At 40.3% G+C, this 26,533-nt stretch overlaps 1 protein-coding gene across 30 annotated transcripts in view; it reads left to right on the top strand.

Annotated features, from left to right (window-relative positions):
• Nucleotides 1-26,533, top strand: part of CACNA1C (calcium voltage-gated channel subunit alpha1 C) — a 482,661-nt gene that overhangs the window by 267,955 nt on the left and 188,173 nt on the right. For all 30 annotated transcript variants that reach the window (XM_066990241.1, XM_066990238.1, XM_066990239.1 and 27 more), the window contains exons 4-5: nucleotides 13,056-13,195; nucleotides 21,298-21,437. In XM_066990241.1, coding sequence (XP_066846342.1) covers nucleotides 13,056-13,195; nucleotides 21,298-21,437 — 280 coding nt within the window. The remainder of the gene's footprint in view (nucleotides 1-13,055; nucleotides 13,196-21,297; nucleotides 21,438-26,533) is intronic.

Below are 26,533 nucleotides of genomic sequence, written 5' to 3' on the forward strand. Positions count from 1 at the left end.
CTTCCTCGTTGTCCATCCTAAAGTTCCCTTGTCCCATTGTAAAGCCATTACTTTCTGCCGTGTGCAAAGTCAATGAAAGGAAAAGGGTTATTTGCTGCGTCTCTGCAGCAGTCTGTAGCCTTGTCTTGTCTTTTCTTCTCTATGCAGATCAGCCTCACAACAATCTTTCAGATCACTTTTCTATGCTTCACAAGGTCCCCTTGTGCTCATTGCTCTCCCCTGCACCCTCTCCAGTCCATCCCTGTATTCCTTCATTCACAGACTTTCAGCAGAACTTTCACCTCTGACTATAGCAGAAGGATTTTTTCTTGTGTCTTGTGGTTTGTACGTTTGTTTACGCATCCCAGCATGATGTGTGCTTTTATTTGTTTTGCAATAGCATGACTTTGAGTCATAGTCTGTAATCAACTGTAGCCTCTAGAGCCTTTTCTGAAGGTGTAAAGCACTACTAAGGTGATGAGACAAACTTATTCCTAGTTATCCCATCCTTTCAATCAGTTCTGGAAGACATGTGGGATAATTTAGCCCTACCACATCTGTCAAGTTATACAAGAGATTTCATTGTCATTCCTCATGTCTGTCATTAAAATTAAAAAATTCTCTTTAGTTATTTTTTATACCCTTTACCAAAGACCACTGAATTCATAGTTGCACTTGCTTCTTTTGTTTCATCTCCTTGTGAAAATGCATAGTTTGCTGTCTCACTTTGCTGCATTTCATGGGAAAGTGAAAGAAAATACATGCAAGACAGATAGTGTGCCTAGAAGATGAGTTGTGGAATGTAGCTAGTGGAGTCAAGCTCATGGGGCATGGGACAAGTCCCTGTGACATGGTATCCTACTAATGTTTTTCCTCATCTTTGTGAAGCCTGATTATCCTGTAGGGAGGGAACAGCTATAAGAGAGAGAAATAGTTTTGGAAAAATTCACTTTAGACTGTTTGACTAAAATGAAAATATTTCAGCAGAACAAAAATGTTTGTAAAACTTAATCACAAAGTCCTTTTCCATCAATAAAATATTCTATGAAAAAAAAAAAAAGGTTGCTGAATTTGGTCCTACAGCCTTTGAAGGGATCACAAGAAACTTTAGACTAGGCAATGCTTATTATCTGTACAACTTGTTCTCCTTCCATTAGTACGTTACTACTGGTACCACAGAATTTTAGTTAACACAGAATGAAATTTATATCAATTTTTTTTCACCATTTCTGTGTCTGTTCCTTTTCAGAACCTTTATGCTATTCTGTAAATAATAACAACTTATTCTATTTAATTTTAGTTTTTTGGCAGTTTCACCATTGAGTTCTCAAACATTAGCACAACGCTGCCTTAGCACAGTTTGTAGATGATTATAAGAAAACATTAAAATCCTCAAAACTATGCATTTCTATTTAATGTCTCTATAGAAGAATTTCTGGTGTTAGTGGAACAAAGACTACTTGGTTCCTGTCATGCAGACCTGCTAGAAGTTGGTGAAAATTTTGTCCAAATAAGAACTTATTTTTTAATCTGTTCCATGACAGATTTCTTAAGTGTTTACAAAATCTGTATTTTTACCCCCCACTTTCTTTTGAAAAGTGAGGTTAAGCTTATTATACGATGTACCTTAAAAGCTTTACCACACCATGCCATGCCTTATCATACCATTTCTTTAAGGTATTACTTCTTCCAATATTAAATGTGTAGTTTGATTTGATGTTTTTGAATTTAAAATGTTAGTCTTTGTTTAAACACAGTAATCATTGCATGTTTGACTGGGCGATAACGGTATGATAAGAGAATAATTGTCTTAAAACAGCATCCAGGAGTTCATCCAGCTTCTGTCACTTTTGAGCTGGCAGCAATGAGCCCAACTTTAATATGCATGACCTAAAATGTACAAAAAGCAGAGTGGGGGAAGGGAGGGATAAAAAGCCAAAAAATGTCATAGGATGAGACTGTGCAGAGTCTGCAAGGCCATGAAGAGTATGTACTGAGCACAAGAGAACACTTATGCCCCACCAAAATGAGTTCCAGTGCAGGCATCGGCTGTCTTTTATTTCAGCAGTGTGATTAGGGATTTGGCCAGCAGCAAGGTAAAAGTGATGGTTTTAGTGTATTATAGATCAGTCAGAACAACTAGTAAGGATGAAAAACTTGGGAGACATCCAGTACAGCAGCCTATAACATTAATAGCATTAAAAATAATTTTCAGGCAGATCAATATGAATCCTGTTTGCTTAGAGCCTGAGGGTGGTTGAGGAGAGAGGGAGCCTTGGGAAAAGAGTAAGTGAAAACACAAAGTGTGTAACATCTTATTTTCATCAAGTGAACACAAAATCTTTGAAATCCAAGTCCATTTGGCAAAATGTTTGCCAGCCCGGAGCAGTAGTCTGTCCGACGTAGAGGAAATCTGGCTGAGTTCTTCGAGATCATTTCACTGGGAGTGACCTCCTGAGCAATGGGCTTAATAAAGATTTGCCTGTAACTGAAGAAAGGGAATTCTGGTTAGGGGTGGGATTTTAGGTTTTTCAGACAGGCCGGCTGAAACCTACTTTTCCCTTTAGACAGAGAGCCTGCAGCCTGCATTACTTGCAGGGGATAAAGCCACCCCTGAAGCCAGGGAATGTAGGAAGAGCACGCCTGTTTGCAAACTAGCCAGAAGCTAATCAAGCTGAGTTTAATTAAAGAGCATTATAGGATATTAATAACACTCCTGACCTTTCCCTGTCCAGAGTGCAATATTTTTCTCAATTTTAATTTTAAGTTTATCTACATGAGAATAAATATTTTTGTAAGGGTTTATCATAGCAAGAGAAAACATAAGTACATTGCTTGCCTCTCTTCTCAGAGCAGCATGAAAATTGGTAGCTCACTGCAGTTCTTTTCAGACTTTTCGCTTGCAAAAGATGGTACCAGTGCAGTGTTCATTCCTTATTAATGCCTGAACTTCATTAAAATCCTTTTTCCTTATTTTTAACAAACTAAATGTATTAGCATGCACTAACCCATTTCAGAGATGTTTCTCTTCTTTCCATTTTCCGTCTTGCTTTTTGCTGGTTTTCCAGTCAGACTGGTGGAAATCTGCATTCCCTGGGAAATTCTGATATTTCAAAATTTGGTTTTGCTGAATACGTGAATGACAAGTTAAAGTATTCTGTGTGTGATATTGCCCTCTTGCCCATCCTTAAAGGGAAATTCTTAGTTTTAGTGCAGAAATAACAGAGCATTACATTTAAATATTTCTATTGAAAAAAAACGTTTTAACGTTCCTTATCCATGTGTTTGGGTTTGCTGAAACAAATCCAAATACTTTGTTATGACACAACCCTGCATTAATCTGCACCCACCCAAGCACTGCTGCAAGCTGTGTGAGGGTAACCTGGTGTCCTGCCTCTGCCACAGGCTGAGGTCGCACCTGATTGCCACCTAGTCCTGGCCTAACTGGATGGAAGGTGGTGTTGCTTGGCAAGAGTATTACTTGTCCCCTTTACACCTGCAATACATGCACATGTGAGGATGAAATAAATGGTTGTCTTATAAGAAATGAAAATAAGTGCCTCAGTCTGACAGGACGGATAAGGAATCTGAATTCTGGTTCCCAGCTTCCAGGCCCTGGGCCTATCTTGACACCCGCAGCCACTACGCTGAGGGTGGGCAGAGTGGCTGGTGGCAGTCAAACCAAGGAACAGGAGAACTGGCAACGAATATCGGTTGCTTGGGCTTTTTGGTAAGCCTAAATTAGCAAAACCTGCAGGAAACTGAAGCATTTCTTTCACTTCTGGACCAGAAGAAATCTTGCTACTATGCAGAGCTGTATAGCCTTGTGAGCTTTATCTGTTTAAAATGAAGTTCATTTCTGTTCTCTGGGTACTGCACAGGTCACAGTCATGTTTTTAATTACCAATTAGACTTCCATTAAGGAAATAAAATGAGTTTTATGTGCCGGTTGTCAAAGGTCCTTATAGGTGCCTCATTTTATGTGCCCTGTCCATTCAAGCGGCAAGCAAACGAACAGAAACTTACTCAGGGGTAGTAAACAAAACCTCAAATCCTTTGCCCCGCAGAAAGAAAGATAGAGGCTGAGACGGAGAAGCTGCAAGGACTTTTCATTTTTCATTCCCTTCAGTTGTGTTTTTCCTGTCTGCCATGAGCAGTGTGAACAGAATGTTAAATATGCCCTTAAGTTACTCATGGAAAGAAAAGGTCACACACACACACGTTCAATCTCTTTTTTTTTTCTCTCTCTCTCTATTGTGTGTCTATTGTGTGTTCATATGAATGTGCACAGAGAGACCCCAACCTCAGAGCACGATAAATTGAACTGTGGGACCCATCTATTTGCTTAGAAATTTCAAGAGGGAGAGGTTATAAATAGTCATAAATTCAATTTATTTATAAAGCATTCTCTGTCAGGCGTCACTGCACTGCACAAACAATTATAAAAGAATTGTAGTAGATTAAAAACATAAATTAGAGAATCATAAAATGCCCAAGAGTGATTGGATTAAAATGCATTTGACAGAAATCTTTTAAAAGTGGGATTTGAGGAGCTCTTCTGGGTGGTCAGTCAGAGAAAAGTCTGTGCTCAGTGGTGTGTTCCAGCAGAGGCTCAGGGCGGGATTTCTGCAGGGGGTCCCTTGTGCCTCTGCAGTTCCTAGTCTGGGCATACAGTAGTTGGGGGTAGCTCAGAGAGGGTCTAAATCGTGCTGGATGTGGCTGTGGTTTCACGTTTGCTGACATCCGTCCTCATCCTTCCCCTGCTAGCCCTGTCCTCGCCTGAAAGTACGCCCTGTGGCAAGGGCCCCCGCCAGAGGTGCACGGCACAGTGTGTGGAGGGGCCGCCCGTGCAAGGCTATTTCAGGAAGGTTTCCTGAGAAGTTAGAGAAATGGGGAATTCAGTCTGTGGATAATTACTGACTCAGCTTGTAAAAGGACAGTATTTTCCATGTTAAAATTAGTAGCAAAATTCTACCTGATTTAGTCTATATTTTAGTCTAACCTGGCATGTACTGGAATTACTCAAAATCTTGTAGGTCCATATCATTTTTAAAAAGAAAAAGAAAAAAAAAAAGAAAAAAAAAAGATTTCTAAGAGAAAAGATGCTTCATTAAGTTAATATCATGGAACGCAACTCCACACCACTTGTCCACGAAGGGATTATAAAAACCCTTGGCACAAAGAAAGTCTTATTTATAGGCACATTTCCAAAGGAATTCACTGTTCACATGTTGAGTTCTGTTGGAAATTCAGTCCTTCGTTCTGCAGCCCAATTTTTAGTGGGCTCTTAGAAAAGTTGCCTAGTTACAAACCTGAAGGTTCCTCAGTGTACCACTGCATGTGATAGCAGCTTAAACTTGCAAGGTAGGCAAACTGTAGTTGTGATAACGTTGATTCCAGGCAGTTAAAACATCGTCACTCTGGCCCTGAAACCATGTGATTGACTTAAAATTAATAAATCTCTTGGGGACAGGGATTCGCCTTTGTTAAGCGTTTTTACTGCCGCAATAAAGTTTAGAAACTCATTGAAAAATAATGTGCTCAAAGCACTGATCATATAATCATGATCAGATTATGAATATAGGATGAGAAGAACTCCACACCTGTAATTTCAGGGTGTATATGGAACAAAGCAATAAGATCGTTACAACAGTCATTTCTAACATCATGTATCCTATTTCCAAAAGCAAGCATGCTCATGTATCTTGTGCTGAAAGGCCTTTTAGAAACAGTCCTAATGAGCCAATGCTGTTTTAAATGGATTTTTTTTTTAGAATCCCCCCTGAAGTGGGATGTATACTTACTGTTCTGCCTGCCAACAAAGTATTCAAAATTTAACACTAACATGGTTTTGAGCACAGGAAGGTTAGGCTAGAGGGAGCTGTGTTTTTTAAATATTAATAATAATTTTTTAAAGTTGATAAAATGGACACTGAAATGTTTTATGGCTGATAGACTTGTATATCTTATTGCACACATGAGCAAATGCAAACACCTGAGCGTGTTGAATAGTCAATGTCTAACTTATCTGAGCCATTTTAGGAGCTGAATGAGACATGATATGCCTTGTGATGATCTATTAGATGTAGCTGTCATGCTGAAGCTGCTCTGATTTAAATGGATGCTTCTGGTACCCTGTCCTTAATCAGTGGTTGGTAGATGGACAATTGACTGGTGTTTCAAATGGCTTTTTTAACCTTGGGAAAAGGTGCCAGAATGCCTCTGAAACTGCATAAGGGAGACTAGTAAAAAGCTTTCTTCTAGGGGGTGAATTTTGTTCCTAGGCATGGTAACAGCACAACACCTAGCCAGCTTTTAATTCCTATCCAGAGATCCTAAATGAGGCTCTCACAAAAAAATGAGTCATAAACCTTATGCTGCCTTCCCTAATGTTGCTTCCCCTGGAAGGGTAATCTCTTATTGGTCTGATCAGAATATAAAGTGACAGTTCATTTCAATTTAATCAGAGCAGTGGACCAAAACAAAAGGAACTAGGACATGACTTATTTTTGACTCTTCAGAGCCTTTCAGGTTTGAATGTTTGTACATAGGTTGTCTGGATGGCTTTAATTCTTTGTTGCACCAAAATAAAACTGAGCCCATAAGGAGCATATTCTCTGGCTTTCATTCACATATAGGTAGAATGTTATTGTTCTCTTCCAGTACAAAAAAAGAAAAAATCTTGAGCAAGAAAACCCAAGAGATTTCTGCTATTGCTAGCCAAAGACCATAATGAAAAATTTTCTATTCGTTAGACATCATTTAATCAGCACCAGAGTCCAAATTTGAAGTCCAATTGAATGTGTAATCCTTTATGTGAATCCAGACAGGCATATGTCTGACAATATTGACGATAGAGAATGAGACATTCAGCTGGGAAGCACTGATGTGTGAATGGAAAGGAAATAGCTGGTTTGTTAGGTTATTTTGAGGACTAGAGATCAATTTATAATGATCGAATATGCATATAGATTCTTAGAAAACTCTAGGTTGAAAGGGACTTTGGGGGCCTGTCCAGTCCAAATTCCTGCTCAAAGCAGAGCTGTCTTCAAAAGTTGCTCAGAATCTTCTCCAGCATAAAGGCTTCAAAATCTCTCTCCTCCTATTGTGGTCCAAATAATCTTGGCATGTGAACCCCTTCAGAAATGTAGGAATCCCAATAATTACATTATTCTGTATAGCCAGAGCCTTTTTCTCCACTTCTATTAGTAAAACTGTAGGTGAAATGTTGATAAAACAGAACAATAATGGCATTTATCATCTGTATTTTGTTTTGCATTTATAAGGTACATGTGGCTCACTGAAAGGGGAAGTGTATTTGTTGCAAGTTGCCTAGCAGAGGGGAATGACCCCCTTTGACTTTGGCTTTGTATTACAATTGGATTCTGACACAAAATGTAGTTCTGCTGAACCCATATATAACTTCCATTTGATCCTAGCCAAAATTTTGTGTTAAAAAAAAAAAAGAGAGAGAGAAGAGAGAGAGAGAAAAGAGCTTTGACTTGATCCTGAGCTTCGACTCAATCCTTCAGGCGTACGCATGAAGTATTTGTTGATTTGCCAAGGAACAGTTGGATATAGTGTATGTGGATCAGGTCTGTGATCATTCAAAACTATTAATATCCTCTCTTCTGTTGAATTCCATGGAAGTTGTTTAAGTGGATCATGGGCGTGTTGTGAATTACCAACTACTGAAGGCTGGCTTGTGCTACATACCTGTTTTATAATTGCTTATTTCAGATTAGCAAGAATTCTGCACTCATCTGGTTTATTTTTCTAACGTTGTGCATCTTTAAAGTCGCAGCAGATGACAGTATCTCCCATTTACGGCTATTAGTTGAAGATGGTATTTCTGCAGCACTTGGTATGTGTTTAACTTTGCTTGCAGAAAAGACTGTCATATAGGCACTGCCTTTGGTTGGAATGGACCGAAGACAGAGCTGATCATATTTGGAAATCTAGCCTTTCAGAAGCTGTTCTGACTTCTGTTCACCAGCACAGGGGGTTATGTTTAGTGGAGTGATAACCACCAGCTTCCTTCTTCAGGCTCCTGTTGTCCTTGTCAGGTAAAATTAGATAGTGTTCTTTTGCTTGATTTTTTGGGGAGCAGGGACATTGTCTTAGGAACCACAGTATAACAGCAAAATAGGTTATGTTCAGCTATATGCTATCTTATCAGTCCTTTCTTTTTATCAAATGAATTGGAAATTATCAGTGCTTTCTGCAGTGACAGTAGTTTTCAGGAGTCAAAAAAGTCTAAACATGTTCGATCTTTTTATTCCTTCATGTGCTTTTGTACTATTTTCGTGCATACTTAGCTGAAAATGTCTCCTGAGTAACCAGACACATTCAGAAGTAACTTGGTGTCAAGAAACCTGTCCTAACATCTTGTTTGTTGAACTGATCCCTTAAGTGCACGTATGTGGCTCTTCCGCACTGAAGGTCATATATTAATGCTAACGGTAGCCTTCAGGTCAGCATATTCACACAGTGAGGGTCTCCATAGCTCAGATGTAATGATAATTTGTAATCCAAAAACACGGCACCTTTTATGCAAAGCCTCTGGACCATCTTTCCCAGCTCCGCAGCTCAGTCTCCCTACTTCCAATCAGCAAAAGTTTGTTTTCCCTACTAGGAAAACATCTGAGTGCTCTCAGAGCCTATTTATACAATTAATGCCAAAACATCCTATATGACAGAGGCTGTTAAAACACTGTTGTTTTCCTTGGATAACTGAGTATTTGCATTACTGAAGAAATGTATTCCGTTATGTTAGGGAAACACTGGGGAATAATAATGCAGACACTGACGTAACTTGGTCTAAGGTCAAACAGGCAGCTTTGTAAAGGTCCTAGCTGCGCAGGACTTGCTGAGCATTGCTTCAAATATATAAGATCTAGTTTTTTAAGCATGGTTTGTAGCAAGCAGAGCTGGGTGCTATCAGAGAGAGACAGCGATGTTTGAGAAAACCTGTAGTGACTGAATTTCAGGTTGCCACCTCTCTAGACTGGGGTGTATGAAATGCGAGGACATGACTGATTGGAGCCTTGAGTGACTCTTGCAAAGAAAATGTTATGACCTAGCAGTGCTGCTGTGTGGTTGGGGTTTGGAGAGCCAGGGATCAAGATAGAGCGAACGATTGTGGAGACTGTTTTTTCAGAAACAGCGCTGGTCTACTCACCCCTGTCATGACAGGAGGAAAACCTCATGGCACCCTACAGTACTTTACTGGGATTTCCTGTTCTCAGACTCCTATGAACCCAAGATGTTATTAGGTACAGTTTAAAAATTAAAAACAAAAACAAACCAATGACGTCTTCAGAAAGCACATGGGATTAGGGAGGCTTCTTACTTAATACAGTAATCCTCTTTCGGAAATATGTCTTAGAGGCTCAACAGTAAGTTACTGTTTGTTTCTCTGTTAAGAGTAAGACGATGTACAATTTGTTTCTTGGCAGTGTTAGTGCTGGCTAGTCTGTCAGCTAGGGTAGCTGATGCTCATGTCCTGTATCTCTAATGAAAAACAAAACCAAAAAGGAACGGTGGCGGAGCCAGCCCCCAAACATCTGTGTATGCTCCAGAGACAGGCCAATTTTAGAAAACTTTTGTCCCTCCTCTTCCTCCACTCATAGTTGTTTTTTGTTGTTGGTTATTTTTTTTTCTCCTTTTTGAAATGTTTTCATCACTACTGTCCAAGCAGGAAGCTCCTGCTTTGTAATTCTGCAACCTACAGTACTTTTCGTGTGTCCCAGCCACATCAGCACCGTTCCCTTCTCTAAAATATAATTGAAAAAATATTGTACCCTCTTTCGTACAGCTCCAAAATGTTTGCTCTCCTTTGATGCTGTGGTTTGGGTACAAGCTTTAAGGGGCAGAGTTGCTGGTATCTCCTTTCCTGCCCAGAAGGTAGGAGGCAGCCCTGATATTTCTTTAGCCTCATTTCTTTTGAAATGGCGCCAAACTGGTTTCTTAGAGGAGTTGGGGTCGTGGACACTTTGTGATGCTGTGGGACATGAAGGGAGCCTGAAATACCGGGGCCCAGTCTGCCTAATCTGTGGGAGCAGAGCTCTGAATGAGCAGCCAGAACTGAAGAATCCCATTTAGCAGAGACGGGTCCATGGTTTTAAGGCTGCCAAGTGCTTCAGGTGTGCCTCTCATGTCTAACCTGAGGCAGGGAGCGGCTGAGTCACACCTGTAAGTTCGGCAGGCAAGGTGGCACCAGAACTGGGATGCGCCCAAGGTTCTGCGAGCCCATTGATGTTACCTCGCCGCGGAGTTCTACAGCTCTTGAGTTGTACAGTATTCGGAAGAAAGGGAACACAAATTAATTAGCAGGCTCTTCAAATTCTTCTCAATTCCAAGCAGGAATAGCTTCTTGAAATGGTCTTGGAGCAGCTGCACTGTTTAAGTTGGGCAGTATTTCTCCTTCAATTTTAGATCCTGAAATCATAATGTAAGTGCAGAAGATCATAAAATTTCTCTCCCCTGCTCAGCATTCTGTGTCTTATGTTCATTTCAGAGGCTTTTATAGAATGTTATTTTCATGGATCTTTCCACCTTAACCAGAGCATTGTAAAGACTTTATTCAAGCAGTTCATAGTTGTATATGGATATATGCATATATCTGTGTATAGATATACATACACGTGTGTAAGATTTCAGCATATTATAACCTCAATAACATGGTTCAACAAACAGTGTTATTGCAATAGCAAAACAGGAGCCTATCATCCCACAGGCATCTTCAGAGACAGAAAAGGATGAGGCTCCTAAACCCAACCAAATGGAACCTGTTAGGTGTTGAAATACTGGCTGCTGTGTGCAATATTAAATAATAATAATTAAAAAAAAAAAAAAAGAGATTTTTCGTCCAGAATTTTCCCAAGTATTTGCTTCCTTGGTCTTTTGATTGTATTACTATAGGAATTTCAATGAAATTCATGGAGCGGCAAGGCTCTTCTGGCTAGGCAGACCAGCACAGCAGGATGCTGCAGCCACAAAAGACGCAGAAACCAGAGCAGAGCAGGTGGCAGCACTGTCCCACAGGCACTGCAGGCTGCCTGCCTGCCTGCCCCACAGGTCGAAGCCTGGCCCCGTGTCCTGCCGTGCTGATAGAGAGGTGCGGCAGCACAAAAATGCTGCACCAAGGTTTCCCATCACACAATGATTTGGTCTGATTTTTTTTTTTTAAGAGATCTCCTGACAGCTTGGCTTACTTTAGAATGGGTGCATCGAGATTGATTGGTGGTGTTTGTTTTACTACGAGTAGTACATCACTTAGTACATGTTCAGTTGTCAGGGGCAGCGGAGGAAGTAGGGGCTGCCAGGTCAGTCCCTTCTAGGAGTATGAAAGCTCTTTTCTGCAGCCAAGCCTATGGCTGGACTACTGGATGTTAGCACTTAGATGCCAGTTCCTTAGCTAAGACACCAATGCACTTACTATAAGCAGAGCTGAGTAGTCATTAGTATTTTATGCTGTTATTTCGTTCTCTGATTTCAATGGAGAAAAATCCTTAGTGACCTGATCTATCTCTATGTGGGACAATGATGAGCAAATTCTGTATTGAGGGCATGTTCTAAAGTTTTATGACTGGATCAGATAACTACAGAACAATACTTCTTCTTTAGATATTCCCCATAGTAAACACTGGGGAATACTGCAACCATTGTGATAGCACTATGTCAGGGAAGACAGCAATATTTTAAAGCACAAGCACGTGTCTGCTACGATCAGGTGGAATTTCTCAGGCATGTAAAATAACATGTTAATGCAAACATGCCGATGTACTGGGTATTACAGTTTTTGATTAATGAGTTGTTAGAGAGATCCTGTTAATTACCTGGAGCTGAGTGGAAGAGGTTTAAATGGACAACTCAGTCAAATGATGAAATGATTTTTCATAAACCTGCACATTTGGTATTGCTGTATCATATGAAAAGTGTCATACATGCATTTAGCAGCACTTCTGGACAGAGGGAAAGGGCAACTGCAATTTGGAGCTTAAAAAAAAAAAAAAGTGAGCTGCCTGATTGTCTTGCTGGGTATCCTACAAGATATGACTAAGAATGCCTCCTAGACTGTTTAAATTTGTATTTCTTTCAGACTTTTGTTTCTTGAATGGGAACTTCTAATAACTTCTAATAACCTCAATTTAACTTTGGAGGGACCTAGTCTCCTTTAGCAGTCATCTTGTTTTCACATACTTCTTTCCCACTCAGCTTTTCACACAGCACTTTTGTAGTGATTAGCTAACGCTGCAACTTCCCTCCTACTTGGATGGAGGTCCCTACCACTTCTGCAGTGCTGCTATTCACACTCCACACTGGGGCTAAAAACCCAGAGATGAGAGACAGCGAGCCTGTGTACTGACTCCAAAGGGCTGCGTGCTTGTCCTGAATCAGACTGTACTGTCACTGGAAATGACTTTGTTCTCATGTGCTTAATTGCAGCCCGCATTTCAGGGGGATATGTACATTTCTGATGGAATGACTAAATGCCTCTTGTGTTAGTTAGCCTGTTCTGTAAACCGTTTGTCACCAATAGTCAGCCTACCTATTCCTAGCAAAAGAAAAGGGAGTCCCAAAGAAGGCAAAGTTTGACACATCCATCAGTCTCAGATGTGCCCCTCTCTATTTCTCTCTGCCCCTCTCTGCAACATTGCATCCAGCAGCGTTTCCTCTCCAGAGGTAGAAGAGGACTGGATACGGTTCATTCGCAGGGATGGCAGCAGTTGGCACTGCTCTCTGCAGAGAGCTGAGTGCTGCAACATGCCTGCAGGCCCTCTGCCCTCCTCTTTTTCACAGACTTGTGTCGTGGCCAGTCTCTGCCAGGGCAAGGGCAGCAAATTTCAGAGTCAAACCAAAATTTGCTGCCACTGTCCTGTCAAACTTGCTGCTGAATATGCAGGTTTGAGGAGGGAAGTCCTCTGGCAAGTCATGCATGTTAGATGTACCCAAGTGATAAGTCAGTGGGTTGGAGGCTGCATGGGTGGAATGTGAGAGAAGAAAACATCCTTGTCCGGCATTTGTAACTCAAGCTAACCATTGTCATTTTTGTTCTCTTCTCTTCTCTCCAGGAACGAGTGGAATATCTCTTTCTCATAATTTTTACAGTGGAAGCATTTTTAAAAGTAATAGCATATGGACTCCTCTTTCACCCCAACGCTTACCTCCGCAATGGCTGGAATTTACTAGATTTTATAATCGTGGTCGTAGGGTGAGTACCAGCATTTTGTCTTTGAATGCACTGCACACATGGGGACACCGGGAACCTGTGGGAGCATGAGGGTGGATGAGGGTTGGAATATTACTTCCGGGTGATGTTAGGGGTTGCTATCCATCATGACCACCACTGCTTGTCCCTACCTTGTTAACCCCCCTACAGACTTCACACCTTCTACCAAGTGTAACTGTCCAATCTAAAAATGCAGGTAACTCCCACTGGTTTTCTGCAGGTATAACTTGATTCATAAGGATTGACATTCAGTTGATGTACATTTTCTCTCTGGTATCCCTTGCTACTTAGCCTTTTCCAAGTCTTTTAGTGATTTGCGAGACATGGAAATTAAACTGCTCTTTGGTAACAGGAATAAAAACAGGAGTAGTGCAAAACTACTGGGCAAAGTAAAGTGCTTAAACATGACTGTGGTGGAAGAAAATCCCTTTTTTTTTTTTTTTTTTGCATGTCTGCGAGTATTAAGAATATCTAGGTGCGATCTTTTAATTAAGTTTAGAGTTGAATGAAAAATAAATTCTGCCATCTTACAAACTTTTCACAAAGAAGGATGAAAAATTTAAATCTCAAGTTTTCATACTCATACAGAAATAAGTTCTGTTGTTCAAGCACACTGTTCTGGTGGTGACCTCAACACTTTTGATTTTGGCCCTTTTGATGCTTTAACCTTTTTAAAGACTAATTGTACTATTGTGGATCAAATTGCCACCTTAAGATGCAACTTTCTGATCCCCTTATTCTTCTCTGTGTTTTTCAGGCTTGGCATTTAATTTATTTGAATAAAAACAAAATAAACCACCTTCTACTTTTTCTAGCCGAGGGTAAGAGAGAAACAAGGGTTTTGAATTGTGGTTGTTGAAGGGAAGGAATGAAGAATAAACTGCCCCTGAATACAAAGAGAACATGTTTTTCTTCTCCTGAGTAATTTGTCCCATCCTTCCACCACTCCATTGTTAAAACGTTTCATTGCCCACAAAAACTTTCAGTCTTTTCACCTTTTTCATAAGGAAATCCTACATCAGGTCCTAGGAAAAGCATTAAAAGGGACAGTCCCAGTGATCAACACTCCTCATAATCTCTGCCCCCAATCAAAGTCCATCTTGACTATTTTAATGATGGTCCCAAATAATTATGTCAGCAAACTTTGCTTTGTGCTACCTGTTCCCTACTGTTTTTCAGCATCTTGGGGAAAAGTGGGCAGAAGGAGAGTTTCCAGTGAGGGGAAGAGAGGACAAGTCATCTCCTACTCGGGCATAACTTTTCTGCCTGCAGCAGTATATTGTTGCCTTTGCCCTTCGTTCCTACCGACAGTCAGAGGATCCCACAGCAAATTAGTCATTAGAAATTGTTAAATCCCCAACCTCTCCACTTTCACTGTTCGATTGTGTAGCTGGTTCTGCCTTTGAAAGCCCTCAGACATGTCACCTGCTTGGGGATTGTTGCTTAAGATGAAGAAAGACTGGAAAACAGAAGTCCTATGAATATGATTGTTCCCTTTTAATTTCTATGAGAAAGACCTTTTAAAGAGCGGGCATATGTTACGTCTTCCTCTTCCATTGGAATGCAAGAGAGCAAGGCTCCAGAAATCACAGGGTGGCATTACATCTAGTTTAAGTGCAGTCCTCTTCAATTTTCCTACTAGGGCAGTTAATCAGCAAGATGATATGCAGGCTGAAATTAATTCCCCTGCCAATGATAGAAGCTGCATCTCTCAGCTTTTCTAACTGCTCTTGCCTCCAGCAGCTCTCAGTCTCTAGATGGGGAGCAAAAAACGTAACTGGGGAGGGATTACACAAGTATAATAAACATGGCCAAGACCCCAAGGTCTCTGTTAAATAGTAGCAATCTCAAGTGACAGATTCCACTTCAAGGCCAGATGGGTTCCTTTGATGTTTATCTGTTTAAATTCACTCATACACTACTGCAGACTAGCCTTGTGCACTGCTTTTTCTCTCCACAACCTCTCTGCAAAATCTATGTGGCAATACCATCTGTTCCTGTTCTGCCCTGTCGTCTTTTCCCAGGGGCTGTCAGAAACCCCTCAGTGACATCATATTTAAATTTCAGCATGTTTGAATATTTTGTAAGAGAGGTAGCCCCATTAAAATAAAATAAAATAAAATAAAATAAAATAAAATAAAATAAAATAAAATAAAATAAAATAAAATAAAATAAAATAAAATAAAATAAAATAAAATAAAGAGAGATAGAGAAGGAGAGGTGGAAGAAAAGTGCAAAAATACAGGCTCATAACGTTTTGTTGTGACACCTTTTTCTGACCATTGATGGAGTTGTTGAAGAAAGCTGAGTGATTCGGACTCAGCTGTAGCACTGGGCAGAGAGGGTTATTTGGTCTGGGAGGGAAGGGAAGATGTGGAACTAATACTGGAAGCATCAAAAATGACTGTCGTAATTGCCATTCATGCTTGTTCTGCCTTAGGCAGCACCTTCATTTTCAGTGATTGTTCTTGCTACAAAAAATAAAAAGGCTACGAGTGAAATACTTCTTTAAGTATTGTTGGAAGTTAAGGGAGGGGAAAAAAAAAAAAAAAAGAAAAAGACAGGTTTTATATACTTGTTTGTCTCTCAATCCACCTAGTATACACTGCTAGTATATCTAGTATACCACGTATGATGGTTCCTCTGTTCTCAACACTGGTGCGACCACAGCTTGGGTGACGTGTGTTCAGTTTTGGGCTCCTCACTGCAAGAAAGATACTGAGTTGCTGGAACATGATCAGAAAAGAGCAACAAAGCTGGTGAAAGGGCCAGAAAACAAGACATATGAGGAGTGTCTGAGAGAGATGGGGCTGTTTTGTCTGGAGGAAAGTTTGCTGAGGGGAGAATTTATTGTTCTCTACAACCACCTGAAAGGAGGTTGTAGCGAGGTGGGGGTCAGTCTCTTCTCGGGTGATAAATGATAGGACGTAAGGAAACATCTTCAAGTTGTGCCAGGGAAGGTTTAGATTGAATATTAGGAAGAATTTCTTCACAGACAAGGTGGCCTAGGGAAGTGGTGGAGTTCCCATCCTTGGAAGTATTTGGAACATGTAGATGTGATGCTTAGGGACGTGGATTGAAGGTGGAGTTGGTAATGTTAGGTAGATGGTTGGACTTGATGATCTTACAGAACTTTTCCAACCTAAATGATTCTTTGTTTAGGTCAGTTTAATATGTCTCGAAGAGATAATACAGCATAATTGGCTTCCTTGTATGTTTTAACATAAAGTGAGTAGAGTAAGAGGAACATGGTCATATATAGGGCCAAGTGTAAATTCTAGGGGAAACTGAAGACAACCGCTACATTTTCCGGAGAAAGGATGCACTTTAGACCTGCAGGCTTGTAACAGCTTATCATTCTTGCAGTGTGGGAGATCTGCTTATTCATCAGCTAAGTCTTTTAAAGCTTGATTCTAGCTTATCTTTAAATAGCCTATGACCCTGCTATAGTGGTACCATTAAATGTTGCTTTGAAGAAAAATGTCTGTGTGTGGGTATCAATCAGAGGCTCTGTGGATAAGAACATTATTAGTTAAGAGTAGAGATCACACCCATAAGCTGCCTAATGAGGCACAACCCACAGGCACTGACTATTAGTCAAATTGTTTCCTGCTTCTTTCAGTTTTACTGTTCCTCTTTTGGAAAACATAAAACTTTCAGATAAAACAGTGATGTCCTTTAACATTGTGCTGTTGAAGGAAATTTCTCGTGAGAGAAGACTAACTTGACAACGTTGTTCTAGAAGACTATATGTCTTTCCTGTCAGTGCTGTGGTTTGTCTGCCAAGTACAGTCATCCTCCAAGGACCCATAGCTTCTGCCAGAAAAAGAGGTGTCATAATTTGAAAGGCATTCTTACTTGGAAAGGTAAGCAGTGAAGGTATTTAGAAAGGATCTGAAATTAAGAACATATTGGAAAATGTGTTCAGAGTATATGTCTTTCCAAAGGCCTGTGGGGAGTTTCTAAAGGGTGGACCCAAACACTTCCACATTCATGAATCACAGGTGAACTGTAAAGCACAGTGAAAAAAAAATCACTGTACTTTACTATTTATTTATACCTATGAGGATTCATTCAGCTGTGTTTTTCTGCTGAGTTTTGGCCTTAGAAACACCAAACTCTCTGTTTCATTTTTATTTTTGGGAGGCCCTTGACAAGTTCTTTTTGATGCTATAAAAATCAGCATGCCTTCCCCACAGAGGAAATGAAGAGCTGTAGAGCAGGTTACAGCCCTGCCATGTTGCTGTTGGAATCATCTAGCAAAGAGAAAGCCTTTTAGATATTTCAGATGTCAAAAAAGAAACAGAAAAGTAAGAGCAAGAAAAACAGTGAGGCTGGCTTCATATGTCACAAGTAAATCTGAAACAAACAAACAAAACTGGACTGTGCCCATACATGCGTTGAGTGTGACAGAAATTTTTCTGCTTTATAGCTTATGGCTGTCAAATGAATTTAGTTCAGGTGTAGTCATGTCATGGATGAAATTCAGAAATCAAAATGTTGTTAATTGTGCTTCTTCAAGGGAAAGTACTATATCCAAGTGAAAATGGGGCATTAATTTAGGCTGGCAGGATGTAGGTAGCTGGAAAGAAATATGATTGATTTCTGTGTTCTTTAAAAAAAAAAAAAAGGTGAGATTTTTCAGTGGCCACAAGAGATTAACCCCCTTGCATTTTTATACCATCCAAACTTTGATTTCTGTGTGAGCACAGAATTCTCTCACACCTTGCTTGAAGCATGCATTTGAGCTAACTCACCTACCTGAGAAAAGAAAGAACAGCATTTTTCTCCACCATAGCTTTTCCCAGAGGTTTTCATCAAAGAGCAGACTTTGCCATATAAATACAAAGTAGAAGGACTCTGGCCTCATATTTTATATCAGTACCTTAACATCCATCCAGCTCTTTTAGGACTGTAGAACAATTAGCTGACAAACTAGGAAGATTTTATAGAGCTTTTAGAAAGTACCAATTGTATGTGGTTGTGGGTTTTTCTCCTGAAAGAAGATGATGGAAGAGACAGTCAGAAGCCCTACCTTTCTTCTGTGTCTCATCATCTGTAGTGTTTAGGAAGAGGACTTATTTTTTCCTCTGGGTCATAACGAAGTTACTGCCAAAAAAGTATGTGGTAGATGTAAGCTATGAATCATAGATCTGCCCATGCCCTAACTCAGGAGGCAATATGGACAACAAAGTATGATAGGCAGAACGTACTGTAAATTTGAAGAGTGGAATAGAGATCCAGTAGGTCAGATTGGACACAGTGTAGACCTCAATATAAAAGGGAAAGACATGAAATACTACATAAGAGAAGCAAGAAGTTGTATTGCAATAGTACAAAAGCTGGATTAGTATAGAGGGAGATATTAACCATGGGTTAAATGCATTAAAGCAGGATTAGCAGGAGTAATGCAATTCAAGTTTAAATGTGGGTTTTTAAATGAGGAGATGCGGGAATTGATGCAAATTATTCCTGAAGGAGTAGGCAGATGACTGTGGATACCTCAAGATAGCACATTTAGCAGATTGGTACTGGAGCACACAAACAGGGTTAACTGGCCTGCAGCAGAGCTGCATTAGTCTCAGAAAGCAGGTTCCAGCTCCGCTGGAATGAGTGGCCTTTCTGGCTGTGTTTCTGTTTCTCTGGAGTTAATTTAGGATATGCATAGCTTTTCCTAGGATGCAGAATTCCAGAGCAGCCAGTGATTTACTCGTTGCACTAGTGGCAGGAGAAATGTCCTTGGTGCAGGGGCAAGAGCTGCTGTTTGGTAAAACCAGGGGTCCAGTGATACTGGGCAGCAGGAGACCAGACCTTCAGTTATGCGCAAGTGCTGACTCAGTTCTTTGAGATTTTTTTTTTGTTTTCAGCATTGCAAGAGAGCTGAAAAACAGTGTAGGAAACCTTTTGCAGTGAATTCTTTTTCCTCCAGCAGATCCCAGGAGACTGGGACTGTTGTATGGGAATGTCACTCATCATCTACTATGGGAATTGTGTTGACTAGGAAGATAGAAATGTTTGAATACGAAATAGAGCACATTGCTAGAGCTTAATCACTAGTCTTCTGGAAATATATTAGGCCAAATTTGGCCTACAGTGTTTCTATTATGAAGACCAACAGAAAATTGTGACTCTGTATAATTTGTATACATAGCTCAAGGAATACATATGTTCCAATAATTCATGTTCCTTGCCTCGGCCCTTGTTTATCTCTCTGTGATGTCTATAGTCAACTCAGTATTTCTCATAGGCTCTGTTTTTGTCTTCTCTGCATCCTGCTTCTCTGTCTGCAACACCTACAAACTCAGCATCCAACCTCCCCACACACAGTTTTTCCCACGCTTGTTACCTAGTTGTTAAATCTTTCTGCAGTGCTTGAAGTTGAGGCTTTGAATAGATTCAGATAGGAGTTCCTCAGTCACAGCTGACAAGTTTTATAAGACTCTCTATAAGAAATTAAAAAAAAATACCAACTGCTTAAGAAACTAATTTCACATTTGCACTCTACTAATCCATGTTTTTGTGTGGATTTAGTGCTGAGGAAATATGCTGGCTTAGATGCTTCAGTAAATGAATCCTTTTTCTATCCAGGACACGCTCCCTATATTTGTGGCCCTATCAGCAGGTTTCAAGCACAGACTGCAGGGGTTGGAGCCCCTTGCAAAGCAACCAGGCAGCTCAGTCTCTGCTTTCTATGCAGTTTGGGGGCTCTTGTGGAGTCTGCCAGTTAGGGAACATGGATGATGAGATCCTGAGAGAGGCACTGCAGACTGCAGCATCTGAGAGAAATCAGCCAGTGCTGAATCCAGGGCACTCCAACCAGGCTGTTCCTTGCATCCCAGACAGCTTCTTCAAAGTTACATCTGGTACTTCCATGGCATGCTACCGGCCACAGGGGCTCTGCCATTCGCAGGCAAGGTTTTCTACAGAGCCCCAAACATCCATTTAGGCTGGAACAGCTTTTAACCTCTACTGAATTTGGCTGGGTTCAAACTGATGACTTCAAGGCTGAAAGCAATGTCATTAGCAAATTCATGAGGAATCCGTTCTCCCCCAAAGGTACTAATGTTTTACCAGAAAAATGGAAGCTGCTTCCTGAAAGCTAACTTATTAAATCAGGTTCTTATTAACACATAGGGTGAGCCTCCAGCTCTTTCACAGAAGAATATTATCTTTCCTGCCTTGCTCTGCCTTTTCAAATATGTTCTGACTGAGACATCTTCTCCTTAAAGCAGCTACTCCTACTAGCAAGATAAAACATTAAGACTGGTATAATAAGATATTCTAATAATAAGACTCCTACAGTTTTGTGCTTTCCATAGCCACTGCATCAAGGGGTTTACAAATGGATACACAAGCACGTAATGTGAGCACACTCCCTTATCTAAACATTTGCACCTTGAAGAATCCCTGAGTTTTAAACCCAGTTCTACCTGCAGTGACCTTGGTGAATCTAAATTTCTTGTAAAATGGGTGACAGATAATTAACGATTGGGTTAACGATGAATGATGATTTTTTCCCCAAGGTGGATGGCTGGTTAATAAAGATAGCAAAGTATTGGCAGCAGAAGGGGCAAACCCTACAATTTGTGGTTTCTTGCCTTTCCACTCAACTCCCAGGGAGTATGTCCTGACTGTCTGGTAAGGGCAGCCTGGAGGCTGCCTTCAGAACCTGACCCACATGCTCTGTAGTTGGTGAGCCTTCAAACTCATCATGAAGCATGGCCAGAATGGCCATCTCAAAGCATCCAGGGCAGGGAGCACACGACTAGGTGCCACCAGGCAGGCTGGCCGCTGGGGCAGTCTATAGCTGGCTGCAAGGAGCCACTGGGCTGAAGGAGGAGCATGCTGTGTTTATGTCTGTTCCAGAAACAAGTGTTTTGCAAATGGTATAGACATCACCATTAGGCTATTGCATATGGGAAGAGTCTGTCTCTCCTCCACCATATGCGAATGTCGAGTGAGATGTGTGACACTCTTCACAGGTCTGTGAGATAGTTTGTGTGCTATGATGATGATGATCTCTGTTCCTGTTTAGCCCAAGCCTTGCTGTCTGCCTACAGCTTGTTTCCTCTTTCTTTTTACAGGCTTTTTAGTGCAATTTTAGAACAAGCAACCAAAGCAGATGGGGGGAATTCAATAGGAGGAAAAGGTGCCGGATTTGATGTTAAAGCACTGCGGGCTTTCCGAGTATTGCGTCCGTTACGGCTGGTGTCTGGAGTTCCTAGTAAGTAACATCATTGATTTTCTTATATGCATGTCTGTGGCACGGCACAGAGCAGGAGTAATTCGTGTAACAATTTTGAAGATGGCACATGATGCAGATTGTTTTTGGTGTGTGGAGGAGGCCTTTTTTCAAATGAACTTAGCTTCATGGTAAACGTGGTATTAATCAAAGGATGACCAACCCAGAGCCGAAGGGGAATGGAAGTTTTGTGCATGTCAGATGCGATTGTGCAACCTTAGTAAACAGTGGAAGTGGGAGATCCAAGGTTTTCAAGATTTCAAGCAGAAGATCCTTTAAACAATTGTGAAGTCACGGTGCGTTTTTGGTATTATAAATATTTGACCTTGATGGAAATGCTGTATGACCATTTGTGTTGATTTGGGAAGGAGAGGAGCTGTTTCATTAAAATTGCATTTTCTTTGCACGTGATGTTCTCATCAAGAGTGCTGGGAACAATTTAGAATCAACAGGACATCAGGCAATGACACAGTCATGTTCCCTGTTAGTCTTATTTTCTTAAATTATTTGTAATGCCTCAAAGAAAGCCCTTGAGCAGCTTTTGATAGTCTAATATCCATTTTCTTATTTACAGTAAAGGTATGAGTAACTGGAAGTCTGGTAATTCTATTGTGGAAGTGGAATATGGCCATCACAGTGTGGGACACTTATATTGTTTTGGCTTTGAGAGTTTTAGATGGGGCCTATTGGCTTTCCAGAGAGACAGTTAGTTGAAAGCTGTCATTGCTTTCCATGTTCATAGCAATGAGAGATGTAGTTAGCAGGAAAGGAGTTAATCTCCAGAATAGTTGTGGAGAGAGCTGTGTTTATTTTCACCTGGGGAGCCCACTAGTTTGATATCTTGAAGTACTTCTTAAAGTACTTCTAACCACAGTCATTCAAAAACCTTAAGTCAGGCTACCATACCCTCTGTGATGTTAGCTTAAAAATGATGATGTATTTGATTTTAAAAGAATTGTGAAGCTCTTTGGCTTGTTTTCTGACCCAATGGATTATATCAGAGACATGTTTTCAGGCATGAAAAGTAGCAACTTTTTAAATGGACAGTGAGAATCTCTGCAGAGGAGCTGAACGTTAACAAAAGTAATTAACAGCACTATTAATTGGTCTCACAAAAGAGCCATGCTTGGTAACCTGATGGAAGGCCTTAGCTTGTGCCCACTTGGGGTTGCTTTGGGCATGTAGCAAGCATTTTAAAAAAAAAAAAAAAAACTTTTCCTCTGATACATAGCCACCATGATCCACACTATTCATGCCACCTGTGTTGGGGATTACTGCAGTGTTGTTTGATGCAGACAGCCGTGTACCGTGCAATACCTGCAGGCAGTGCAGAATGCAGCTCTCCTTGTGGCAGGGTTTGTCTCATGAAGTGTAGTCTGCACCGGCACTGACTTAATTCCTGGCTGTAAATCAAGGTTTTGTTGTTCTTTCTAGTCCTTCTCCAGTCTAAGCCTTTTGGTATTTACAAGTTGTGTGCCCACCTAATGGTAAGGGGAAGATACTCAGATTTAAAAGTCTGTGAACTGGGGCACTCTCGGTGAGATGCTGCTGATGACGGGATGTGCTCTGAGAGTTGTTCTGGCATGGGCTGAGCTTAACTGCCCTTAAACTTCTTGTTCTCCTGGGGACAACATTATTTCTTCAAGACAAAGGCTTTTGTTACTTCTCTTGGAGTCTTGGGGAGGGAGCCAAATCTCACATAATTCATATCCGTATTGCTTATATGACCTCAGTCCTAGCATAAACTATCTAATGGTCCATTTGTGGCTTTTCTCATCAAGAGAAGTATTTAGTTTGCACCAAAACAGAGCCAGGGAGCCTGGTGCATGCTAACAAATACTTGCTCTAGAGAACAAGATGCCAGTCCAGCGTGAAACAGGGAAACCATCAACAGTTCCTGACAGATATCTTCTATTATAGTCTATATGTTTCTGATCAGGGACATGTTTATTGAACCAGGCTTCTTTGGGGCTGATGTGGCTTTTAGAAAGCCTGCTGAGGTCTCTAGCTAACACAGCCTCACTGTGAGTTTTTGAATTGTAAAAATGCCTGTTGATTAGCCTAGATAGATGCTATCAAATCCATATGTATTAGAGCATAACTTTTCTTATGAGGTCTTTAGATAAGACTGGCTGAGCCAACCATAAATAGTACATTGCAGGGTTACATTATTACATAACAAGTTAGCACAGAGGTTTTGGAAGCTAGATCTCTAGGTCCAATTCAAGTGCTGTCCCTGAGATATTGTCAGCATCAGTGAAAGAGTTATAAGCATTGTACTTGCTGTGTTTTGCCATCCATAAAAAATTGTCTTTTCCTTCATTTGCCTCACAAAATGTAGCAGACTTTTTCACCGTGAGGAGGCTACCTGCACAGATTTGTTCTAAAATTACATGAATGTAGCATGCACTGCAGTTTCTTATCACTTAGACTCTGTATGTGTGTGGCAACAGCATGATTAATAAGAGGGGATCCTCTGGGTCATTGGCAGCCTTCTTCTGCATGGAAAGCCCAACATCTGCTGTTTGGATTGAGGTCCAAGTTGAATTACAACTGTTTGGGGGGGAGGGGGAAATTCTGAAGAACAATGATTCTTTTAAAATAAAATTATGAAGCACATGGTGAATTTTTGCATGTAAATCTTAAGCTCATCTGTATTGGGGTTAGGAAATGGGTTGTCTGAGGTAGAGTGGAGAGATTGGATTGTGGCATGGCAGCAGAGGATGGAGTAATTTTTTTCTAAGTCAAGAAGATTTTCTGTGTTTTTTGTTTGTTTGTTTGTTGTTTGTTGTTGTTGTTGGTTGGTTGGTTGGTTGGTTGTTTTTCCTCTGGCTCAGTCCATAAGAAATAATCCAGTTTAGGAGGGACATCTTTTGTATTCAGATTGAAGCATTCAGTGACCTGTTTGAGAATAAAGAGAGTTTCCACGTAAGTGTTGCCAGAAGTGGGAGAAACAACATATGAATTGGCCTCTGAAGTAAATTACTAATGTCCATGCTTTGCAGATGGAGAAACTGAAGCAAAAGTTCAAAGTTTAACACTTTAAGTGTCTTCTAACTCTATATGCCTCATAGTGGCTACCAGTGCTAGACACCTGGGTTGACATAGGTATCTGAGAGCTTCAGATAGGTGGGTAAAGGATATTAGCATCAGAGCTAAGAATCCCTTTTCTCTAAGTCCCTTTTATGGACTGGGACTCAGCTCTTTCCGGCTGGAAAAACTCTTAGCTGCGTAGCAGAAAATTCAGGGACTGTCACACACAGGAAGTGGTTCATTTGCAAGCAGACAAGTCACTTCACCCACAAGCAGACAGGTAACAGTGCCATTGACAATCTTTAAGCTCAAATTATTCCAGGTGTCATATTAATTTAGTGCCTCCTAAAATCAAAAGGGTTTGAGGTCATGAATTCAACAAAGCCTGAAGACTGTGTCAGGATGACTGTTGTGGGGACATAAATATTCCATAATCTTCAAGAGAACAGATGACATTTTTATTCTTCTTAGTTATATGGACATTCACAAGACCACTTGTCATAAGGAAAGAGATGGACGGTTGTTTAAAACATGAGATAGACATTTTGTACCCAGGTCACAAAAACATTTGTAGCATCATGGGAGAAGCCTGCAGGGGCACTGAATTTAGTGCCTTTGGGTTCACATTACAACTTTTAAAATTGCTGTTAAGTATCTATACATTTCCAAGAAGTGCAGCAGGGATTGATTTTTTGTTGTTGTTGTTTTTATTTTTTAAATAAGAATTTTGAGTTCCTTCCTTGAAAACCTATTTCGGAGTGAGAAGTACAGGTTTTGTTGTGACTGTGTGAGGTGTAAGGCAGGGCAGTAGGTTAGGTACTTCCCACAGTTCTCATCCCAGTGCTGGCAGTTGCTTTGTGAACAAAATAAAAATAAAAAGAGATCATTGAGCAACCTTTTTTTTTTTTAACCCTTTTTAAAGTCATAATGCTTCTAGAAATATAATCCACATCCAGTCTGTTTAGCCTGGAATTAACATGTAAATGAATGGTGCATATTTTCAAAAGCACATGGATGATTTAGATTTCAAAGTGGTAAGTTATGTCCAAAAATTAGACATAAGTACTTTAGATCTTTGATACACAGGCCAGACTGCGCTGTTCAACTATTCTGTTACAGTCATACTAATAACATTTCTGTAGTATGTACTTTATTTCAGCATACCTCCTGTTGTACCAACACAGCCTTCTTGTTTAAAAACAAAACAAAACAAACAAACAAAAAAACACTTCACATGTGCATTGGAGCATCCATCTTAATGTGGCAGTAAGATCAATATATTGGTTTGAGAAAGGAAAGAGAAGGAAAACAATTCCCTTGATGGACGTAAGTAGACAAGTGCAAAATCAGCATGTATACCAAAACTTAATCACTTAAGTGTCTTGGAAACTGTTACCCGTTATCTCCTTTGGCACAGGTAAAATATTGCAAGGCTTTTGAGGGACAGAATCAAGTCAGCCCTTTGTGGCAGGAGTTTTCTGTCGATTACTCTTCTATATCCATTTTACATTATTAAGTATTTTAAAACTTATTTTAAACATTTTGTTCTAGAGGAGGGCAAAAAGAAACATGCAATTTGGCAGTGAAGAAGCATGATCCAATTAAAAAAGAAAATCACTCCTGACTATTGGAAAGGGCAATCAGTTACTCCCACACATGCTAACTCATGCCCATTTAACTTATTAAATTCCATTTCTATCCCCTTTATTCATGCTGCTCAATTATATTACCTCATACATTCTGTTCATCCTCTTTATCTTGTACTTCATCTTCATGTAACTGCATTGTTGCCACTAGTTATTGCCTGATATCTGCCAAACTTAATTTATAAGCTCTTCTACATAAGTTGAATTTGATCAGTAAGTGTTGTGCTCCATACTTGTATTTTCAATGAGATCCTCTGCTGACCCCACCCCAATTTATGTGGGCAGAAAAACATGATATCCTTTCCAGGGCTAGAGAGGAAACTTGTTTGTTCCACTAGAACAAAAACTTCCAACTGTTCAACCATTTATTGTATTTAATTTTCTTATAGAAAGCTAAGC

This window comes from Anser cygnoides, chromosome 1, assembly GCF_040182565.1.
Source record: "Anser cygnoides isolate HZ-2024a breed goose chromosome 1, Taihu_goose_T2T_genome, whole genome shotgun sequence".
NCBI classification, from domain to species: Eukaryota; Metazoa; Chordata; class Aves; order Anseriformes; family Anatidae; genus Anser; species Anser cygnoides.